Raw genomic sequence first — 24,548 nt, forward strand, 5'->3', positions numbered from 1 at the left:
TGAAGAAGAATATTTTATGATATCTATTCTATTTCGAACACAAGGTTTGAATACGATTATCGTGAATGTCACTAAACTCGTTATTGATTATACATGGAAACATAACTTAGTGAATATTAATAAGATATACGGAAATTGTAAAACTTAAAGATAACGAAGCAATTCATTGCCTAAACGCGTTCAGTTTATCAGGTCGTGATGCGAGCGTGTCACTAGCCTGAACGCGTTGAACGAAATTTTCTCCTATTGACGGGGGACAGTTAAGTGCTCGTTAAAGACTCGCTTTATCTTGGTCCGTCTGAGGGATGGAACTGTTATCTTCAGCGTGAGAAAAAGATTCTCCTCGAAGTTATTTTCACACCCTGTAAAGAACTGATTCACTCTCATTCGATCGACAAAAGTACTTTATGATTTTGTTCTTAGAAGGCATACAATATAATTATCAAAACTCTAAAATATGTAATACTACTACTGATATTAATTTGGGAAGAAAATTTAAATACTATTTATAAAAGCGAGATTGTTTCTAGAATTTTCATACAAACTATTACCGTAGATGTACTTTGCGGTCCATTTTGATTCGGTTCAGACGGTTTTCAAATGTGGTACGGTCTATCGTGGACCCGTACGGAATACAAATAAGAATGCTACCCACTTCGTAGTTATCGCAAGAGTTTGTAACAGCAATTGGGATTCTTTATAGTAACAAAACCATAAACGTGTTAACTTTATTGTGTATTATGCAATCAATACTTTACCTTTGTAAAAATAATAACGTTAGTATCTAGGTATAAACTTTATTCAGATCTATTTAAAGTAGATAGCATACATTCTGATACCCAGTTTACGAAAGATATTCTTCCATTTTATTCGGAAATGATTAAGATTAAAATGCTCGTAAGAAGCGTTACGTTTCGAAAATAAAAAAGAGTATAAAGTATGGATGAAATAAAATATAAAATATACAGTGGCCAGTATATAAATAAAAACATGGAAAAGGAAGATTTAATGTCCAAACGGCTTTGAGTTACTCGTTGCATAATTTACAATCGCAAAGAAGAAGAAATGAGAACACCCTTGCCTCGTCCATTTCGCATTTACGAAAGATGATCCGCGAAATGTTTATATAATAAGCACGAAGAGGGTCGTAATCGCTTCATCGGGCGGGGTGTCAAAAACCGCAGAGAACCGAGGACACGGGGACAGGAGAGAAAATTTGGGAAAAATGCAAATGCGGTCCGTTGTCGAAGCGTAAAAGAGGGCGCAAAATCCAGCTGGAGTCGGTCTTATCGCAAACAGGGCTGAAGTCCAGCCGGTCGTTTCGTCCAAGATAAGCCACGTCCATTTGCAATATCTAATCTCGTTGTGGACGGCGCCTAAAGAGTCCCCCGACAGCTCTTCTCCACTCGACTCGCTACGTTCCTGTTAATATACGAAAGACCATCGTCGATTCTTCCATTTCCCAGGGTAACATCACAGCGAAAAAAAGGGATGGAAATTGTTCGTCGGTTTTTTCCACGAAATTTTACGAAATAATATTTTAAGATTCATTCGAGTTTCGCCTTTTATTACCATGTTGAAGCATCGTCATTTAATGCAACGTTTTTGTATGTTGATAAGTATGATTTTACAGCAGCAGAGGATGAAGCTACATAGAAGGGTAGTTGCTTGGCAATTGAAAAAGATCTTTTGGCCCAGCGACAAAGGAAAAAAGTAGAACATAAGCTGCTCGAGTTTTACCGGTAAATAACCCTCTCTTACGGGTTTCTTTCTCCTTTTTCTGGCGTATCTTAAATCACAAGGCGGCGGTTCGTGCGCCGACCTACCCCAAAGTAGCAACGACAGCAGCTCATCACCCCCTTCCGCGAGGAAGCCAGTCAGAAAAATGCCGAAACACACCGGTCCCCCCTGTTGTGTTCATCCCCCGAATCTGGGGCCACCCTCGTGTGTCAGCCCTTGACGAAGGCTTGCTTAGGTCATTGACATGCACCCTCGCAAAGAGACTGCAGAACCCGCGTCCTCGTAAACGGATACCGACGAAACGTTTGCATTATTCCGAAATCGGAACAGGTCCCTTCTTTAAATTAACTCTTCAGCGTGTACATTAACTCGTACCGTGATGATTGGCAAAGTAATGAACCGATAAATTCTATCGTCATCTCTATCCGAACCTTTCAGATCCTTATGTCGAGTGAGATTTGTACTACTAGATACTTGTCCTACTATGCTCTTCAAATTTCCAATGCGACTTTATTTATTTTTTAAAAATCGCTTCCTGCAGTTCTTTCTTTCTCGCTAATGACTCTTGCTAACTATACATCCTCGAATGGTTATGTTATCACTTATTAAACGTCACGTATAAGATATTCATCTTCAAAGTCCTCGTTCATTTCTCAACTGTAAGACAACAAGAAAAAAAGAAAAAAAATAACGATATCTCAAATTACAAAATTTTTTCCATAAATATAATGACCTGGCAGATTTTTCATCGCGAAGGAATTAAGGAGATATTTTCGATCATAGTGGTAATTGGACGTTTGCTCCCATTTTTTTTTTTTTTTTTTTTTTTTCTCGTAATAACATCGTCGGCCCGTTAAATATACGTCCTTTCTGTCCCCGATAACAATTCGGAAAAGTTTTGAAACGGCGAAAAATCGTTTCACCCCGTAGGATCGGTTCACCTGCAAAAATAGCTCGATCATCGCCCATTGTTGAGAGCGCACCCTCCTATGAAAATTTCGTCGCCGGGGCGTTCAGCGATGCGGTGCAGCGGATGCATTATTTACATGCCACGGATACAACAGCGACGCAGCGTATCGTGCCGCATTGATGCACGTCATCGACCACGATGAATCGAAAAAAAGAAAAGAGAGAGAACTAGAAAGAGAAGTTGTAACTGAAGTCGTGTCAAGATAGCAATTGGAATTTTCATCACGGCTCACTTTCCTGTCGTTCCATTCGATTAGATTTCAGTTTTTGTCCTGCGCGTTTATGTTTGCATTCTAACAACTTCACAAAGCGGAATAACCTGAATGAGATAATTTCATGCAGAGCAGATGAATATAGATATTAACTCGCAAATAAAAATGGAAACATTGAAATACGATAAAATTCATTATAATACATTACAGTGTTAACGCCAGAGAGATTCCAGTAGGCGGTCCAATATAATATTATAAATTTCACACTTTAAATGTCATTATACGTAACGAAATTATTAATAGTGACACTTGTTTCCCATAAAAAGTTGGTAGTGTGTATTTTTTGTATCTGATACTAGAGATGCGATCGATACCAAAATATCAGAAAGGTATCTAACACCGTGGAAAAATCATTGGTGCATCTTTGCACCAAGATGCACGTTTAAAAATCGTCGGCGCGACGCGCTGGCAAATAGCGTCGCATCATTGGTCACGTTGGCAGCGGCGCAAAAAAGAAAAATAGAAAAAAAGAGCGTCATTGCGATAAATCATCTCGCTCGACAGGCATTGAACATTCTCGCAGAAGATTTTCTCACACTTGCCGCGAGCCAATCGGAGACCGGCATTCCGTCGGCAACCCCGAAACTCTGGCCAATCCCGTCGCGTTGCACGATGATCGATGACCGATGAAATTACCGATTGTCGCCGACACCACGATCGTTTCTCTTTTTTTCCTCCGTCTCTCCGTTCCCTACATTCGTTTTCTCGTTTTCGTTCACTCTCCTCGCTAGTTTTTCTCGCTGTAATTATTCGCGACAAGACGAAATCGATGAAATCATTGCGCGCGTAGATTCGAAACCTATGCAGATAATTGCCACATATGCAAAATATTAATAATTGCATTATGTATGATGGCATTTAAAATACGAAATTTATAGTACTATATCTGATAGCTGGACGGTTGTATTATTAAAATCAGTATGTGGATGTATGTATACTAGTAACTACCGAAAAGACGGTAGGTGTAGACGGTGAAGATGAGAATCGACGGTGGTCATGGGTATCGTCGGTGTAAATTAATTAATCCTCTAAACGCGCGCGCAATTAGTCGGACCGACGGAACGACGAATATTGGAGGATTCCTGGAAAGCGTGGACCCGTGAATACCGTTCGGCGAATTAATCTCGAAATTGCGGTGATAAAGCAATCGATGCCGTGGCCGGAACAGCGTTCGAACAACATCCAAATAGCGGAACGACTAGTCGTGTACCTGGTTTTCAGCACAATGTGCTTAGGACGACGACGACGACGCCTCGACGATGCAGCCTGCACTTCTTCGATCTCTTCGCTGTATAGAGGTGTTAGTTCAGTGCCACTGGAAACACCCGGTATACAATATTGTTCGGGAAAACAATGGAACTTTACGTTTCCCTGCCGCTGGCCCGCGTTGAACTCACCCTTTCCCCTTTCGTCCACACTGTTCGACTACCCCTCTGTAGTACGCAAACAAGTGCACTTGTCCTTTCTTATCGTTGCTGCACCACGGCAAATTATGATTGCCCTAATTTCTTTTGACTCACGGTTGCCACGTCCTTGGCTGCGATACGCGGCGCTCTTGAAGCGCGAGAGGGTGCCGCAGAGGATGGTTTCGGGAGATAAACCTCGCTCGAATTTGTTTCCGGTAATTGGTATCAGTGGCGCGATAACAATCGAAAGTGGGGCTGAGTGATCGGGATTTGGATATGAATAGTGTGTATACGTTTTAACAGCCTCTTAGGGAAGGATGGTTGTAAATGACGAAGGGGTGAATTATGGGTCTTGTTGGTTAATCGAAATACTCTGTATATATGAATGAAATTATGGCATCGCTATCGTCGTAATTAAAAACATATTAAGGTAGTTGTACAATCTATTATAGGTGTGTTTGCTATGCGAAATAATATCGAATTTATATTATACAGAATGTAATTTAATTATTATATAAAGATTACGGATTTGTGACTTAACGGACTTTGAAACGAAAACTTAAAAGCAGTCATTCACACAGAAAATAATAAAATCTTCTTATCTTAAAACTGAGAAAACCCCGCATTATACCAAGATTATCTATCATGACTATAGTGTCGTAAAATCTTTTTTGTTATCGCTCCACGGAATACAAGAAAACATGAAGATAGAAGTGTATTTGAATTTATGATAAACGTATTATAAATTTAAAACATACAAATATTTTTTATATATATCTTCTTTTCTGTATATTTATAAACATATAATTCCATATAATAATCGTATAATTCCAAACATTTTAACACTAAGCTTACAAGGCTCGGTCGATTGCCTGGTTTCAAAATTCAATTTAAATTTGTACATTCATCGTTTTCTTTTGTTCATCCAATTTTATGTAAATTCTTCTGATTAATATAAGATATATGATATTTTCTTAATATAGGAATTTACGTAACGTTAGATGAATAAAAGAAATAACAACGAATGTACGATTTTGTATAAAATTTTGAAACCGATCATTTAACCGGGTTAGAGTTAATCACAAAATGTAATTGTTAATTTCCTATACAATCCCCCATAAAAGGTAACCTGCGCCCTATAAATAGAACTTTTCCTCATCTTTACCGTATTGTTACTTCGTCATTATCGATTTTCAATGAAATATTCCTCTCTACCTGTCAACGTCACATTTCTTCACAGTTGTCGCTCTTCTTTCTTAATAATTAATCTTTAATGCCCGTTAAGAGGACGGAGCCAACGATGAAAAAATGGCAATCGCTTAAACGACGAACGTTCGCGATTCTAAAGTTTTCTGAATTTTGAAAAGAAAATATAGCAATAATAAGATTTTTGACACGTCAAAATTTGATATCTAGAGCAGATTCCCCGCTTGTAATTACCATCGACGTACGACGGCATAAACGTTCGCGGGGTCGCAAAATCGTCGGACAAAAAGGAACAGACTTCATGACCGCGTCATATGGGCGCGAACAAAGGATTTTTGCGCCTCGTTTCTCGCGGCATTTCGTGTTTCCGAGGGCCGAAACCTCGTGGAAAAGGATGGAAGAGAATCGTCGGTTAGGCTAACCAGAGAAAGGAAGAAGGAGCGCGACGAAGAAGAAGAAATCGAACTGCGCTCCGCCATGGTGGATCGACGACGCATCGAAAATTAATGTGAATACCACGAAACTGGTCCCCGCGGCATTCGCCCGCGGGAACGGTATTTCTGTATTTACCAATAGTATCGATGATATTTCTTCGTTTTTTTTTTTCGCTCTTCCTCTCTCCTTTTCCCTCCTTCTGTCTTCCCCGTTCCCTTCTTTTGAGATCGATAAGATCTTCAGCGGAACACGACGAACGAAAATTATAGGTTTTCGCGGTTTGAATTATTTCTCGATGTTGTGACGGTCCGACAAGAAGAATGGCTAGGAATTTTCGTGTTTGTGGAAGAGCCGGACGTTCGTTTCGAGGAACACAGTCGTTAATTGTCGAAGGAAATGCTGGATTACAAGGAAATAAATGTAATAAATGATGATCTACCCCTTATTGAAACGGTTAAAATAATTTAGTGATATTGAAGGGGTAGACACATAAGAATTATCTTAATCGCTTTAACATTAGTAATAAAAGCAGAGATTTATACATATCTCGTATGATATTGCAACGAAGGTGACAGTACGTAGTTTACAGAAATACGTATCTCGGACGCATTATGACCAATGCCTATAACGCAAACAGGAGAATATTCATTAACTATACCGTTAATTACGCAATTCGACAAAAAACAATCTAGATAACCTTGGCAAATTATCGTGACAACTTTGCGGCAATTTATACACACGCTCAAGCATTATCATGCAAAACTACCAGGGAAACTCGTTTGAAACATAATTTATCATGTTATACCGTTCTCACGCGGATCCTGCTATACTTAACTGAACTTCAACTTCAATTCACTGGTTCTCGTTAATCGAACCAGAAACCAGAACCTAACCATTAAATACGGTGCACAGTACTGCTGTTGCGAATGAACCACATTCGCCATACTCCTCTCTGACCGTGGATATAACCAAAATCAAGGTCACTAATTCCCCTGGTCGTGTCGATCAAAATGCAATTTTCATAATCGATACTCCCGCTGCGCGATGGCGGCGCGACGATAATTCGGTATCGCGTTCGCGCGGCACCGTGCCGGTTCACCCCGTGCCTGAAATTCGAGGAAAACGTGTGAACGAACTTTAATTGTGCCGGAGTTGGTCCAAACAAAAGGACCAGCGCTCCCCACCTGTTCCCGCCCCCGCTACGCCATCGCTGTTCGCGTTATCCTGCTCCTTTTCTCTCGCTGCTCGACGAAAACGAGGAGGGTGAGAGCCGTGAGAAGGAGGAAGAGAGACAGAAACGAACGGAGAGAGCGAAAGAGCGTCCAAGGTTAAGGCAAATCACGCCGCGGGATGACGTCACGATGCAGTTAGACTAGTTTTAGTTTTAGTTCGGGGTCCAGCCTGTCTTTCTCCGTTTCTCTCCGTATCCCTGTTGCGCCGCCTCTTCGAGTCTCCTTCTCTCTCTATCGTTCTGCTAAGCTGGACTGGACAAAGGATGTTGTGGGAACCGTGGTGCCGGTGAGTCTCTCGCGAGCCGCATCTCGCGAGCAACTGGCGAAAAAGGATGAACGAAGGCAACGAAGAAGAGAAGTGGGAAGGAGGAAAAATCAGGGAAAAAACATAACGTGCGTGATCGAGGAGCAAGAGGAAAGGGGAGAGAATCCGCGACGCGATGAATTTTTTTTCCGGCGAAGCGTTTTTCGATTTGGTCGGCTTGTTTCTCTTAATTAACTCTCGATCGTTGTCCGAGACGACGAAAAAACGGCACCGCGGTGACCTTGAGCTGTCAGAGACGGCTTTGATTAACTGGCGCGTTCGTTATTAACCGTGGTGGTATAAGCCGCGGTGAAATATTTTATGCGCTCGCGGGCCGCACGTGACGTAACAAGAGCCCCAATGCGATAGTCCGTTTCGCCAGCTCGCGAAAAAAGGGAAACCGTGGAAGGTTTCTCGATTTCGCCGGTCGTTATTTTACCGCAAATAGAGAAATAAGACGAGGTAAAAATCGGGACGCGTTTAAACGCTGCGAAAGGAAAAAGACGTGGCGTAACAGAATCGCGGCTAACAGATTGCGTTGCCTCGGTACGGTTAAAAGGAACTTTCTTTGAAACACTAGGAGAAAGGTGTATAAGGATGAGGATTAAACGGAATTTAAGTTTGATCAAAGCGATTGAGAATCACTTTAACGTGTGTATTCGAATTGGAATTAAGGAAATCCTTTGTACAGAGGAATTTAGCATGCGATCGATATTGAGCTCTATAAAAGATCCGATTTGAACAGGGATTAATGTTTATGTATATAGTAGATAAATTGAAAGGTTTAATTTGAACAGCAATTGATTTTAACGTATATCACGGACAAATTTTCAACTCAATCCTCGACCAAAAAAAGAAAATAGAAGAAAATCGCAAGACAAATTTCCACGACGTTGATATCGCCCCATGAAAGAATCCCCCGTGAACCAATTCATGGAAACATTTCCAACATAATTTTCAAACTCAACACATTCTTCGGCAGGGAAAAAAAGCAATGAGAAAGAAAAAAGATTGGAATCGTTTGGAAGACACGTGCCTCGAAAGTCCCAGTTGGAGTCGTTGGCCTTCTAATGCAGTAGGAAACTATAAGGTCCGCGCGATCGTTGAATGTAACCCAGCAATCATACGGTGGTCCAATTACCATAAGAAGGGCTCTAATTTCACACAATACCCCCTTTTTTTCCCCAGAGCCGTTCTCTCTGTCCGCGGGCCATGGTTGCTCCTTGTGGATGCCGGGCAAGTTGCACGTGGTCGACAATGGCACCCAAGGGTCGAGCGCCGATCGACTTTCACGATTTCTCAATAAGTTTTCAATAGCCAGGAGGATCGTCCCCCCAGCACGAGTCGTGTTCCGTGAACGAGAAAAATTTGATACGGACACGGTAGGGCGCGGGAAGACCAATGAAGGAGTCCTTGGAGCATCGTGGCTCATCTTTGAATCAGAAACGATCCATTTTTCGTCAGGTGCGTTTCAAGACAATTCTTATATTTCGGGTCGACGCAACTTGCCCCCTTATCTTCGTTTTATCATATTTTATTATTTGTAACGACTACGAGTTTGTGCTTTACTGGGTAGAACAGGGTAACCCAATACTCCACGAAGAAACAAATGTACCAGGGCCAGCTTTAAAAAACGGATCTCTCATTGTTAGCAGTGGCTGAAGTGGTCCAGACGAACGAACCAATGAACACAAAGAAAACCGATGGAAACGCGAATACACGTGAAACGATGTTCGACTAACAAGAACGTAACTTTTATCTTCGGTTTCCTGCTGCGTGTAGAGAATTAGAATTCGTCGAGTTCAATGACGTTAACAGGGATGAAGGACAAATGCATCGAAAATGATCGTAGAATAAACACGAAATTTAAAAACGAGCGACGAGCGGAGGATGATATCGGCGACAGGACATAATAACGACGCGCGTAAAAGCATTTAGCCCGTTCTGAAAAAAAGAAGAAACGAGAGAAAGAAATATAAAGGAACCAGGGAAGAGGTGCGCGGCGAGGAAAAGAGGTAGCAAGGGAAAAAATAGGATGGAGGGTACGCGACGGAGAGGGTGGCAGGAAGAAGGGATTGTTACGGTGGAAGGACGAGAAAGGTGGACGCATTCTGTCCACGGGGGTGGGCGATTAAAATTTCAATTCGTTTTCCGCGCGAACTGAGTCAGCCCTTCCCTCACCCTTCTTCCATCTCGCGTCCGTCTTCTCCTCCTATAAAGCTTCATCCACGGGCCAACGGAGGCTCACGGGACTGCAGAGGACCCACTTTGTTATAATTTCCTTTAATGACGCGGTCCTGCCACCCTTCCCTCTGTCTACTTCCCTTGTCCATCCCCGCACTTCCCTGCTGCCGGCGGTGCGGAATATTTTTATTGCTTTGCCCCCGTCTAGCGGCCGCGACGCGATGGAGTTCAGAGCCGTTCCGCAAGATTGAGGGTGCGGAGACTGGAAAATCTTGCCTAAGGTCAAATTGCTGGATGACTCTAGCCAGTTTAAATGCTTTATTGTGACTTGTCGCTGTGGAAAAGGGTTTGAGAGGAGGATATGGCTAACCTCTTTCTTAAAACACTTCCGAAGTATACGAACGAAATTGATATTCTAATTTATGGAAATTTTCGTGTCGTTTCTAACAATTTGCCAAACACGAGCGCCACAGCGAGCTATACGTTTCCGCCGCGCATTTTTCCAAGTATCGAGGACTAATACTCACTACTTGAAAAACAAAGAAGTCTAGAAATTATTTAAGTGATCAATTATATGTTTCTGTAGTGATTTTATTTAACGATTTCACATGTTGTTTATACAAAACAACAAATTGAAAGTATATATTAAAAGTATAAAAAAATATAGGTAAAATTACAAACACTAAAGGTGACTAAAAACAAATAACATTACTTGAACGTGAAATTAAAAATTCATGATGCATTTTAATATTTTTCTACGATGTGGTATCGTTCGATTCTAACTTTATTTAATCATAACTGATAGTGCAACTTTATAATTAATTGTAACACCACTAGATTGCTATATTTTATTATAATACTGTACTTTATAAAAGCAGAAAAAGTAGTGTAATTAACTTGAAACGATTCCAGGTAAGCAATAACTGATAATAACAAAAAAAAAAAAAAAAAAAGAAAACGCGTTGCAAAAGTCAAAAAGGGAGATCTGTGCGTTCGGTCATGCAGCGATGTACTTTACAGAGGGGAGAGATATCTATAATAGGAGATATCTAATAGGGATACCTATTCGGTTGGTTAAGTGTTAGAAGAAAAAATTTGAGGATATTATTCCTATTTCTTACAAAAATATTTTGTATCATTAGTAGGCAATCATTCCTGACCAACGTCATTCAAACTAACTTACCGACTGTTATACTATGATTTGTTTAAATTCGAATAATTCCATGCACATTGATACATCAGGATTTACACCAACAAACAAGACTCGTTTCATTGATATGCATGACAACGAACCAAAACCGACGTTGCTGTACATTTTTCTCAGCCTTCCTTCCTTCTTTCGTGCACGAAGCGTACTTGCGAGAAAAGTGCTCCATCTAGAGAAAAACAATTCCATAGTTGTCGTATGGTTCGGAAGGGAGCGCGTCTGAAGGTGAAAAGCCAGGATCGCTGGAAATGCACGTCGTCGCACGTGTTACGACGAGGAAATCTCCTCCCTCGTCCCGGAGGATCCAACGGCAAGGGGCGCGGGACGGGACAGACAGGGTAGGATTTCCTTAATAAAATGGGGCGCAAACGCCACGCCAGCGAATATCTAGCTGATAGTGATTCGGTCAGCTCGGCGTCCACCTCGAAAATTCCGGGCAAAAGCGTAAAGCAAGAGGGGGTTGCTAGGATGAAATCCATGGGAGGGTTGGTGTTGCTTAGGCCGATTCAATCTATCGCGTTCTCGCTTGGTTATGAACAGCTGGATTTATCTTGGATCGTTACCGGTGATCGATATCACTGTTTATCGAATAAAACGATATTTCTAGTCGTTTTTCATTTTTCTTCCTTCTTTTCTCTCCTTTTTTTTTAGGAAACATGTTGATCATGAGGATTTTGGATCGTTACCGGTGATCGATATTATTGTTTATCGAATAAAACGATATCTTTAATTTTTTTTTACGGAACATATTGATCATAGGGTAACTTCGATATTCGAAGAAGTAGGCATAATGTGACCGATAATAATTATAAAGTAATATCTAGGTGATGGTTTTAAGAAAAATGAGTAAAATGTTTGTATCTTTGATGAAGTGATTCCAATAATTTTTAATTTTTTGTAAAAATACAGACAGGTATGGAAACTAAAAATATCACGGCCTGAATTTAGCTCAGTGTCTTTAGTTAAAGGACCACGGCAAACATGCAGAAAAGTCGAATTTCAAGGGTCGAGGAGATGCGGTTTTCCTGGCAGAAAGGCGAGAAGATTTCCACGAGGGTGACCATCCCCTTCTGTCAAGTTAGCGTTATCCAAATCTAACACGTAGACCAGAGATGCAGGGGCGTTCGTGATAACGTTAGTATGGAAATTATTGTTCGTGGTTCCACGCGTAGATGTACAGTCGTGTGTTTGTGTGCCTGCAAGCGTAGGAGGGTGAGAATGCTTCGAGTCGATATCGCAAGCTCTCTGAAAATGCATGTTAGCCTTAGATCGTTATAATATTCTACAAGTTGTTGAAGTAATCTTTGCGAGAGTATTTACTTTCAGAATATAATTTACAACTTTCATTCAGAACGTATTTCAAACTTTCTTCATAAAATCGATCAGTTTAAAGTTGAATTTTACGATTATCCGATAGTTCAATTAAATAATAATAGACTTAGAATTTGTAATATTTCAATATGCTTTCATTTATGTCAAAAAGGGAAATTGCATTAAAAGGATATTAAGAAGCTTCTACGGTTATAAGGAATTATTTTGGAAAAGAATAAGAATTTTTTTTTAATATTTTAATAATTGCGATTGAATGAAATTAAAATTTTGTAACACAGCTAAGGGAAATAAAGTAAAATAGCTGCTTTATATGCCGAAGGTAAAAATTGACAATAAGTTCGTTTCACGATTGACATCGTTGCTCGTTCTGGGACACAATCTTGAAGGTGCCAGTGTGCTTTTTGGCTGTTTCCAGCCACGTAGATCGCGTTATTTTTGCCGAAGTCTATCTTCCAGAATCTCCGACTTGCTGTTCTTTTTTGTCGATCGAACGTGCGCGAAATGCTGAAAGAGTACAATGGCCAAATCGAAATTACACTAAATATTCATCTAAATTTATAATTTTTTGTAAAGAAACTTTTATTTCCATAAATATTTCATTTCGCATTTTAAAGCTCTATGTTATAAAAATATTGCTTAACTAAAGGGAAAATGATACGCGAAGATTGTAATAAATTATATCAGATCAGTAAGAACATAAATTTTTTTCTTATCGAAGCAGAGGCAAGAAGTCGATCTTTAGTAGAAGAAAGATGATTCGACTGACTCCTCGTTTCGGATCGACTATGTTTGCCAAGGCCCGACAATATTTACTTTTCTTTCGCCGGATCCTCGTGTCGCAAGCGATCGAGGGATGTATTATTCACATCTTGTTTACCTCATCCCATTATGTATAAACACGATAACATAAACTCGATGCGAAATATACGACTAGAATGGGTATGCCGGTTTTTAAACGAGAAAAACGATGAATCGTTGGTCAGTTATTATATCCATAATTTTCATTTAACATATTATCGAAATTACGCATTATTTGAAAATCATTTACACTTAAATCTCATATTTACGCGTTGCAATATGATTATGTCAAAAGACATCAATTACCGCGTCGTTAAAATATGCATTAACAGATTTAATTAATTAAAAAACCATATGACAGTCTTCTTAGCATAAATTAAATATATCAAAAATTACTGTAGAAAATTCACGAAATTCTCGGTGTGATTTCAAAACGAAATCCTGCGGAGACCTCGAGCGGACGATTGATCCGAATATTCTGGTATCGCAGCGCTGCTCGTCCGCGCACTCATAAATGATTTCCTTAGAAAAGAAAATTGAAACCCAGAATTAATTACGTTGCACGGTTAAGGCGGCCACAATGGGCCGCAATAAAACATCCAAGTACAAAGTAGAACAATAAGGACGAAGTACAAAGGCGCGTCGTACAATTAGATTTGTGAACAATTTCCACCTTCCGCTTGCGTCACCCTCCCCACTCCGTCTCACGGCTTTTACCCTTCTCGTGCGCCGCAACTCGGAACCCTGCACCCCCACCAACGTAGTTTTAGACTCTGTTCCAGGTAACACTTTCCGGCATGTCTTTCGGGATTATTTCGAATTGCGCGGAAAGTACTTACGTTCGGTTCTCCTGTTGGACGAATTCGATTATGTGTCTCGATAATAATCGAGGCCGATTGCCGTCAATATAGATTTCATTCACCGTTAGACGTTCGTTCATTCTGTTATAAAGCGTAATAATCATTTAGGATTCGAGATTTTCCTTGTACAGTGTTTTTCTTGTACTTTTTTAACGAGCGCCGATTTTTATTATCCCTCACTAAGCAGGCTTTAAATTACGATTGATGTCTGCAGATGTCGTTTACTTACCTAATCCGGGAACGGTTTTCCCAGTGAACCAAAATAGACAGCAATTTACCTTGCTGTAAACTCGTACTGCATTTCAACGACTTAAAGTGTCGTAAAGCTCGAATATCTATTGTATTTTCGCTATATTCATACTTCTTTTCTTTTATGAGACGCAGTAAAGCTCCATTAAGTCGAAACAAATATAAATGTTTTCGACAAGCTTCGGCGTATAATTATTTCTCGCTATCGCATATTACTCCAAGCTTCTCAGTTTATATTTAAGTATCGTAATTTCTATATAGATAAATTGCAAGAAAATTTTACAAACAAGATCTATACGCGCAAATAAACTCAGACACGCAGAATTTTCGAAATACATTTCGTTCTGCCACCAGTTTACCCATTTCACATTCTTCGCCAGTTTTCACTTCGTTATAAGGGAAAAATACTATCGATCTCGATCCTCTCCACTTCATCCAATCACTCTCCTACCTCTCAACTATACTCCGCGGGCCATGCGAAACGCGTGGCTAAGCAAGTAACATTATCAAACAGGCCGAACAGTGTTCGCCGGTCTAATTGAATCGAGATCAAAGGATGCGCGACAGCGCGAACACGACTGACGTTTATCCATCGTGACAGCACGTGCCGGTGCCTAGTGGGCCACACGCGGGCCGAATTTTTTCTTTTTTTGCATCAGGTGGTCGCGGTGCAACGTAATAAACATATTCATAGGTGGTATAAAGTGGCGAGAGGGGAATGGAGAAGGTTAAAAAAGAGAAAAAGCGAGAAAGCAAGATAGAGAGCACGTGGTGGATGGTCGTGGCTGCGTGTAGGATGGCGACTAGCGAAGGGTATCGGGGGAGAGGAGCTTGTCGCATTCGGTATGCAAAGTGCACGGGCCACGGGGACCCGCTTCGTCGCGTGGAAAAAAAGGTATCATAAAAAAATGCAAGGTTACCCACATTTTTTTTTATTCCCCCTGAACAGCTTGGTGGCTCCAGCGGAGTGCAGCCGATTCAGGGAACAGGGGAAGCTTAGGGGGAGCTGTCCGGGGCGGAGGAGGAAGCAGAGAGTTGGGTTATCGGTGAGTAATACCGAGACGCACTCTTTACGCAGACACCTACGGCCCTGTTCGGGCTCGTGGCTCGCTTTGAACCTGTTAAGCGGGTAATTCCTTGAGACAAAACGTCCCCCATGCCGGCAATTCGACGTGAGCTACGACGCGTATGCTCCGCGATTTTAACACCGAGGGAATCGGCCGTCATTCACCCGCCTAGCTGGATGCTTTGAGCGAATAAATAAATAAATGAGATGCGTTGCTACCTAAATGAACGACGCTTTGTAAATAGAGATTTCTGTATATTTCAACAATAATTGTACAGTCATCGTTCATTCGTATGATTTTATGGTATCCTGAGCAGTTCGAGCTTATATTTCGTATAAGATAAATATCGCCTTGTTCAGCGCGATGTTTACGTAAAGGAAAATTTTGAAAATGTATATCGCTTGATTATTTACAAACGTCCAACGTCGCTTCATTTTTATATGTATATATATATTGTAAGAATGAAACTACCAAATAATAGAGTATCAGGTTATCAGAGTCGATATTAGAATTATTAAACATTTTGAAAATAATTTCCAGTTTTAGAAGATAATGGAGAAACTTGAGACTTTTTAAATTAATACGCTAATTTTAACGATAATTATTAAACTTTGATTACTCGTTATACTCGTTAAACTCATTACAAGAATGTTTTCAAACGTCGAGATAACTTGCCTTCTCCGCTTAACAGGTTAATAGGAAGTTAGGCGAATTGCGTTTACTGGGGCAGGATATCAGTTGACCTTTCTCGAGGGGGATGAATTTTTTCCTTTTGGTGGATGAAGGAGTCGTATTAGGATATAAAACAGGGATAAGAAAGACGATTAAAGATTAACATCGATAAAACTTGCAAAAAGGATTACGCTTGGTGTTAAATGTCATATGCTTGAAATAAAAATTCAATCGAACAATTTCAATTTCCCGCAGATATTGTCTAACATATTTATATTTAAATATTTAAAATTTATATTGGAAAGCTATACATCAGAAAATTTTACGTTCGCTCTACGTATTTTATTGAAAATGAAAGTGGACAATATTAAATAAAAACAATTTAAACACACAATGCTACGAACAATTAAAGTATCTAATCTAAGTAAACTAGTAAGAGAATTAAAATTTACGTTGTTATTATTATCAAATAATTATCAATACCGAAATTTGCTGTATAGCTCTTTAATTTCATTTACAGGAAAATCTTTCTACAGAAAAATTGTATTTCAAGCAAAACTGTAACTCCAAAATTTCGAAACGAGATTGATGAGATATTTGTTTATTTAGAGCGTTCGTCTCAAGTTTCCTGCGGTCATCGTAAAGGGACTCGTCGGCGCAAAAGATTTTCAATGATGACGTGGCACATTTCGGTACACTCACCGATTTCTCTTGGCGAAATTCGTGCGAGCGAACGATCGAAGCGTTTGATCTCGTCGACGTGCAGGATACGCCGTGTCCTTCGGGAAGAAAATTACGAAAATCGAAACGTAAGAAAACCGAAACGTAAGAAATGGCCATGGCAAGAGAGGAAACAACGCGCGAGAGGGCGATCGTCCGCGAAAATTGCAGCGAAAAAAGCACGAGGGAGTCTGAATTTTAGAGTTCCGAAAAATCTCATCGGATAAAGTTTCGTGTGTAAGGACAACGTTGAGGATACGGACGCGCAAGGATTCCTGTGCCATGCGCGACTTTGCTCGTCTTTGTCTCTCTTTCGTTGTCCAGCCGAAGAGCGGGAGGACGCAGAAGAAGAAACACGAATAAAGACGAGGGTTGAGAGGAAAAGAGGGCGCGAAAGAAGAAGAAGAAGAAGAAGAAGAAGAAGAAGATGAACGGATCGTCCGTTCGTTAAACAAGGAGAAAAATCGAATAAGAGAAACGATGAACAAAGAGGGAAACATTCGGCGTCCCACAGGATTCGTCGTCCTTTTAGACGAGAGGGTAACGAAGACAACCAGACCAGTGAAAGAGAGTGAGAAGAGAACCCGAGAAACTGGACTGTAACAGAAGTAAGGAGGGGCAAGGAAGAACTGGTGGGGGCAAGGAGCGCTCGACGTCTCAAATTTGGTTGGCTGTCTCGAGTTGTTTGCCTCTCCGTCAAACCTGTCCTTTTCGCTTTCTTTCTCTGTCGCTCACCTATGAGCTACATGGCTGCGGCAAGAGGGAGCTTTGGTCGAAGGTGCTAGGTGGGAAAGGGAGGAATACCATTAGAGAAAGGAGGAAGGATCGTGGTTCGAGAAACGTTCAAGGGAAAAGGAAGGGATGAGTCGGAAGCGAGAAAGTCGACGAATGTTGGTGGATTGAACAGAGAAAGAAGATATTCTAGTAAACCGAAGAAGGGGAGGGTGAGAAACGATTGGGACAGAGAGGGAAGGATGGGGTAAAAGGAAGATTGAAAGGAGAAAGTATTATCGGCTGAGTAACATTAAGAACAAAGAAGGAAGGAAATACAACGAGAGGAAGAAAGAGAGTTGATTGGAGATAGAAAAGAGAGGGCAGCATTTCGTCGGCGATAGCGGAGAAGAAGAGAGGGGAAGAAGTTGGTGCGGAGGAGAGAGAGCTACTGAGCTAGCAAGTGACGGTACAGAGAGGGTGGTGGAGAAGGCTTGGAAGGTAGGGGGAGAGCAGTGCCTTGGCGCGAGCCCGAGGACTCGAAACTCCGGAATTTCAACTGCCAGAGCTGTACCGGCGGCCGTACGACGCGGGTCTAGAGAGTGTGTGAATAGGCTTGAGTAAGAAAGAGAGAGAGAGAGAGAGAGAGAGAAGGCACGACCACTGAACGAACGAGCTGACTTGGAGAGGGGATACTCATGGGAAGGGAGTAACGGCAGTGGAGAGGGAGAACACGAGGTTGAGGACGATCGCTAGTTATTTACAATCGTAGTTGGAAGGATAAACTACGGATCTCGTGTCTTGCACATGGTCTTCCACCGTCTTACCGATTGCAAGTGAAAATTCGATCGTACAGAACTTTCGATCCTTCGCTCTGATTGATCGTGAGCGTCGGCGGTGCGGCATTAAATAATTCGGTCAATCCTTACAGTGGAGACTGCAAGCTTATTGTTCGCGTGAACAGTGACGGAAAGAAGACAGACATATTCGTTATCAGTGAACAGTGAAAAGTGATGGATTGTGATATGACCAATAATTCGAAAAGAAATTCTGGTTATTATTGCGTTGCGTGAATTTTTTTATTGAGGAGTTACGGATAATCGGAACAGTGGGGACGAGTGATCGAAAATCGAGTGATCGCCAATCCAACGATGTAAATCGTACGTGTATCGTTATTGTTTGTATTTTTTGTTCGTTTATTTATCTTTTTCCGAACGTATCGCTTTGTGAGTTTCTTAGCTAAGTTCGAGATACAAAATTCGTTGGTGTTGAGACATCGCGTCGGTGAATGCGGATTAAGGCTGAACGGTTCGGAGTCGCGTTTTACAACAGCCATCAGAGCCATTGTCGTCGTCGGCGTATCGTCGAGGCGACCATGTCGCACATGGAGATACATTCAATATCAATGTCGCACCAGCTGGAGCGACCGAGGTTAATCCTAACTTTCTCTCCTGCCATATATACGATCATATGATAAATGTAGAACACGGTGTACTCCTTTTTTTTTCTTTTTCCTTTCATTTGTTTTCTTTTGACAATTTGATCTTGAAAATACTGTCCTTGTGAATGTTTGCTCGTTGATTGGCATGATTCTTGTTTCCGCGCGTCTTGAGTCATTGTCAATGTGCTGTACGCGAGGAAACCCATATCGACGTTCGTCGACGGTCGAAAGTAGGAAGATGCAAGACGTCCCGACTTGATACGCGCTTCCAAGCCACATTATCGTTCAGACGCCTTGCAACAAGAATTGTCTAGTGTTCGAACCCTTTGGAAATCGAGAAAGTGAGACAAACGACATCGTGATAATAAGACAGACTGTTATTGGAATTTCGCGCGCGTGCGAGCGCGTGTAAGCGCGCACGTGTGTGTACGACGCTATCGTTTCGGTGTAAAGTGTGTGCCGGATCGCTTTTTTATTTTTCGTGTCACTGATAGTACGCTGTTACCCAGAGGAAAGAAACGTGAATAAGAGCGTGCAATTTTCTTTCCACGGAGAAGGGTGCGTCTTAAAACAAGACGAAAGTGGAGTAGAGAAAAAAGAACAATATGAGTGAAAACACGAGTGTTGAACAACAACAACACCAACAACACCAACAACAGCAGCAGCAGCAGCAGCAACAACAACAACAACAACAACAACAGCAGTACGTAGGCGGCAGTTCGAATTCGGAGCATCATTGCAAGGATTGTGGTCTATACTTCGAAAGCGATAAAAGTCTCGAAGTGCACCTGAGATATCACCAGGAGAACCTGCTCAGTCAGTGGGCGAACCAGGCTCAGCAGGAGGAGAGTAACAACAATAACAGTAAGGCCGGTAATCACAACAGTCACGTGGGCGTCAAACGCGATAGCGTGACTGCTCCGGCGGACTCGAGCGAATCTTCTTCGAGGCCCCCCTCGCAGGATCCTACGTTATCGTCTCAACAGCCATCAACACAACAGCAACAGCAGGTTCAACAGCAGCAGCCGCAGCAGCAAGTTCAACAGCAGCAGCCGCAGCAGCCGCAACAGCAAGTAACTCAACAACAACAGCAGCCAGCTGCTAGCCAGAGTTACAATCAATTTCAGACGTCGATGTACGGCGAAAATTATTTCATGCAGAACGATCAGGCCTACATGTTGTCCCATCATTACTCACCGCCGCGTGAAGACAACGGCGTGGGTGGTGGTGGTGGAAGTTATTCGCGTTATCATCCATATCAACATCAACAACACTTTCCATCGGAACGTGCCAATTCAGTGAGTTCCACCAGTCCGAGAAGTCCGCCACTACAGTGTGAGAAGTGCGGTGCTGTGTACGAGGATGCGAATCAGCTGGGTGAACACGTAAGAACAAGTCACTCGAATTCACCTGGAGGTTATCCTGGACATCAATATCAACAACTGGGTAATAGTCCTCAACAGCAAAATCAGCAGCCGCAGCAGATGCACGCATCACCGCCGCAATCTAGTCAACAACAACAATCTGGCTATGATTATAATGGTAGGCAACCGGTAAAACTGGATATGACTAAGGAGCCGGACGAACAGGCGGAAATTCTCGATTTGGATTCGCATAAGGTGCAGACTCATAGATACGAGGAGGAGCTAATAAGAATTCATCAGCAGCAACAGCAGGAGTTGCAGCTACAAATGCATCAACAGCAGGTAATGCAACAGCAACATCAGCAGCAGCAGAGGGCTGGTACACATTCGGTGAGTTCTATGTTGGGTTGGCCACCGGCCGCACAACCTCATGATTATCATCCCGGGTTATCGCCTATGGTTTCAATGGATAGTATTTCACCACTTTCGGATCAGAATCAATTCATACGAGGGCAACACATGCCCGTCGAAGCACCGCGACATCCGAGTTCCCCTATTATTACAAGCACGCAACCGATGCCCGGTCACCAGATACCCGGGGGTCTGCTGCAACAACCACCTAAACCTCCACCTTTAGCTAATCAATCGTGGAAAAGTAACGAGGCGCGGCGGCCAAAGACCTACAACTGCACCGCGTGCAACAAGTGGTTCACCAGCTCGGGCCATCTGAAGAGGCACTACAATACGACGCTGCACAAGAACGCTGTTAAACAGAGTAATCAGCCAGACCCAGCGAACTTGCCAATCAGTGCTCATCATCATCCTGGTAGAGATAGCCATTCTAGTGGCAGAGGCGGAGGACCATCTAGATCGCCAGAGTTATCTTCTTCCGGAAGTCCCCCAAACTTGATGGCAGGTCCCTCGGGCGAGGCGGCGAGGGGCCTGCTCCACACGCCCACCAATCTCTACAACAACAACAATTCCAACAGCAGCAGCAGCGAGGAATCTTCGGCAGTAACGGTGGCGGGTCTAACGCAACAATCGCCTACAGCGGTGCACTTGGGCTCCACAATGGTACCGGTGCACATTTCTCCGGTGGAATCTCCACTGGCGGCCCATCATCAGCAACAAATGGGCTCGCCGTCCTCTCAACTGGGCCACCAACCGCAACAGCAACAACAGCAGCAGTTGCATCACCTTCCAATGGGTTCGCCGTCGGGCCAACTTCCGATCCATCCCATGAATTCCCCCATGTCACCCATGCACCCACCGCTACCGCCCCACCTGAGTTCCCCTTCCCCAATGGGCTCCCACCCGCACCACCACATGAATTCGCCATCTCCCATAACGCCGGGCTCGGTCCACCCAGCAATGGCTTCGCCCACGGCGATGGGGGGTACTACGATGCCTCATCAGCCGTACCCAAACGCCTTGCCCCCCCACGTTATAACTACTACCAACATCCCGGGCCTGCTGGAGTCTATCACCATCCAGCTAACTACTACTGGTAATGAGACGTCTTTACCGCTGTCCGACCAATCTCAGCAACAACAGCAGCAGCAGCAGCAGCAGCAGCAAGAAGAACAACTATCTCAGGATGTTTTACCCGGTTTTGGGACCTTTAGCAATCATCAAAGGCTCCTACCAAGTTTCACGGAATTCAACGTAACCGGGTTTATGGCTGACCCAAATCAACCAGAGGCCATTAACGTGGGGGGGCTAAGTCCAGAGGAGAACGTATCTCCTCAAAATCGATCATTCGAATCGTCTGATTCGGGTTATTGTCTGTATAGAAGTTCACCACCTCGATACGAATCCCTTACAAACGTGGGAGTGAACACTGACGGCATGATCATCAAGCGGTATGAAGTTCAGGCGCAACCGCTTCAGCAGACTCGAGGCAATCTCGAAGCAAACAACAATTTACCGCGAATGGTACAAGCGAAAGAGGAGGTAAATCCGAATGTCGGTAGGCAACTAGCGAAAAATCTGAAACTGAGAGGCAATTTTGAAATTAAGGAACATCACGTAATAACCAGCACATTCACTGGTTCACATTATATTTCCCAAGATGGTTTCCACAAGTGTATCGAATGTGACAAGGTTTTCAACAAGGCTTGCTATTTGACACAACACAATAAAAGTTTTCACTCTGGTGACAAGCCATACAAATGCAATCAGTGCGGTAAGAGATTCACCCTCGAGTACCTGCACGCGGAGCACCTGCAGAAGCACGCAGGTGACAAGCCATACAAGTGTGAAATATGCCCGAAGCAGTTTAATCATAAAACTGATCTTAGGCGGCACATGTGCCTCCATACTGGCGAAAAGCCGTACGCCTGTGATACTTGCGGCAAGGGATTCATCAGAAAGGACCACATGATGAAGCACCTCGAGACGCACAGAAAGAAAAACAACCATAACGTCCATCTAAGGACGTGATTTGAGAGGAGTCCCAACATCGAAGACTAGCATCGTGGATGAAGGAACAATGACGGTCGTTATCTGATGATCTTTGCCCCCACGGTGTGTTCGTGATTATCAATCGAAGCGTGAGATTTGTTGGTCATCAATCGAACATCATGATGGTAAACTATATAATATATCGAGCTGAGGTAATCGCGACTTCTCGAATTGAGTTTTTCTTATTATATTCGATCAGACACTGGGAGTCGAGCAGACACCCATCTGATCGTGAATTAGATTTTAATTTATTATTAATAGTTTCTTGGTTATAGTAGTTCGGATTAAGCTTTACGATATAAATATCATATAATAAACTGTAGGGCAAAATATCTCGCACTTTTCTTAATTTAATATTAAAAATTATATTTTCCATTCCTAATTCAGGTAATCGGAAATAATCGGTAATGTTAGTTTCTTTTTTTTATTTTATCCTCAGAGTGATCTATCTATCGAAATTATCGTAGTCCCGTGATAAATGATCTCGCGAGCTAATATTTAGCGAATAGCAATTACAATGTACAGTGGGACATTGATTTTTGCTCAATAATATTTTTATTTAACTTGGAATAAAGAGCAGAGTTTAGTGTGTTCCGACGAGGAGGTTCGATATCGTGGTGCTCACAACGCGTATGACGGACCCTACAAAATTGCTTGAGAATTTTTGGCATCTTGCAACGCTAAGATTTGAATGAAAATTACAACAAAGCAAAGGGAAATTTGAATATCAAATGTCGCGATGTGTGGAGTCGATCGATTGCTCGACTCGATGAATCGCGAGTTCCGTTCTTACAAAATGCAATCAGATAACACGCTCTTGAATCCACGATTACCTCGGGAACAATTGAAAATTACACGATTTCTGGTATGATCTGGTATGACTTTGAAGCTTATCGATTGTACAAAATATGTTAAATGTATAGCCATGTAATTAATGCAATTATCACTATCATTGAAATTAAATTCAATTGGATATCAGCTGGAAAGTGATTAACATTTATTAATAATACTCGTATTTTATAGTATATATAGTATACTTTATCGAGAGAGAACGAAGGGAAAAAAGAAAATGATTAATAGATAATTACGAAAAGACGCGGCGATAATAAAGCGATAAATCCGAAATACCGTGAAAATCGTTACTCCAACGATGGATTGTATATAGTTTTGTGACAACTTTGTTGTATATCGCTTAATTTCCTCTTTTTTTCATTATTTATCGGAGACAGTCGAGAGGTGAAAAACGAAAGTTCATTACCTATGATTTTATATTTTAGATTCACAACGAGCCTCTCGATGCCTTCATTTTTAAAACATTTCATATTTTTGTAAATTCCAGTAAAGTGAATATCCATCGCCGGGAATCGGTTTTCACAACAGCGACGCGTCTTTTTCTTTTTTTCTAAACGTTAAGATTTTAATAATAACTTAAGTTTCGAATTGTACGTTGCCCGGAATGAATCTCGCTCGTGTCGTTTTCTAGCCAGACGCAAGATGTTTCCCCTCGCTTTTCAAACGCTTCGACGTTTTAGTATTCTCATTACACATATCGAATGTTAATCGATCGTATCCGATATTGTAATTTTCGGCGAATGTATTTTTCAACGAAAACGAAAAAAGAAAGAAAATCTAATAAATTAAAAAAATTTATTAAATTTTTATCAGAAACAACCGGATACCTTTTACTCACGAAATTTAAAATAGATCATGAATGACTTAGCCACGGCATTCCTTCGATCGATTATTAAATCGTTGGGGAATTTCGTCGAGCGTGCTGCCTCTAATTGCGCGGCAGCCGTCGCATACGATCAATTAATGCTCGATTAATTGCCCGTGGAGCGCAAAACGAGCCAATCACCGAGGATAGCATCGAGTTCCTCCTCTCTCGCGACACGAGCGAATTTCCCTTCGAGCTA

The 24,548-nt window shown here is 42.0% G+C and overlaps 2 protein-coding genes across 2 annotated transcripts in view; both read left to right on the top strand.

Moving 5' to 3' along the window:
* LOC126921076 (DNA-directed RNA polymerase II subunit Rpb4-like) overlaps positions 1 to 18,692 on the top strand; it is a 260,919-nt gene extending 242,227 nt beyond the window's left edge. Inside the window, exon 4 of the mRNA XM_050732302.1 lies at positions 18,681 to 18,692. The gene's annotated coding sequence lies outside the window, so the exon portion shown is untranslated. The remainder of the gene's footprint in view (positions 1 to 18,680) is intronic.
* On the top strand, positions 17,887 to 24,096 carry LOC126921066 (mastermind-like protein 3). The gene has a single exon (XM_050732275.1). It carries the CDS (start codon positions 19,411 to 19,413, stop codon positions 22,609 to 22,611), a length of 3,201 nt encoding a protein of 1,066 aa, XP_050588232.1. The 5' UTR covers positions 17,887 to 19,410; the 3' UTR covers positions 22,612 to 24,096.
* Positions 24,097 to 24,548: the final 452 nt, after the last annotated feature.

The sequence above is a fragment of the Bombus affinis genome, chromosome 10 (assembly GCF_024516045.1).
Source record: "Bombus affinis isolate iyBomAffi1 chromosome 10, iyBomAffi1.2, whole genome shotgun sequence".
In the NCBI taxonomy this organism is placed as follows: Eukaryota; Metazoa; Arthropoda; class Insecta; order Hymenoptera; family Apidae; genus Bombus; species Bombus affinis.

Bases quoted from the DNA above. Each gene is read 5' to 3' on its own strand.
- LOC126921066 (XM_050732275.1), top strand. From the start codon at position 19,411: ATGAGTGAAAACACGAGTGTTGAACAACAACAACACCAACAACACCAA.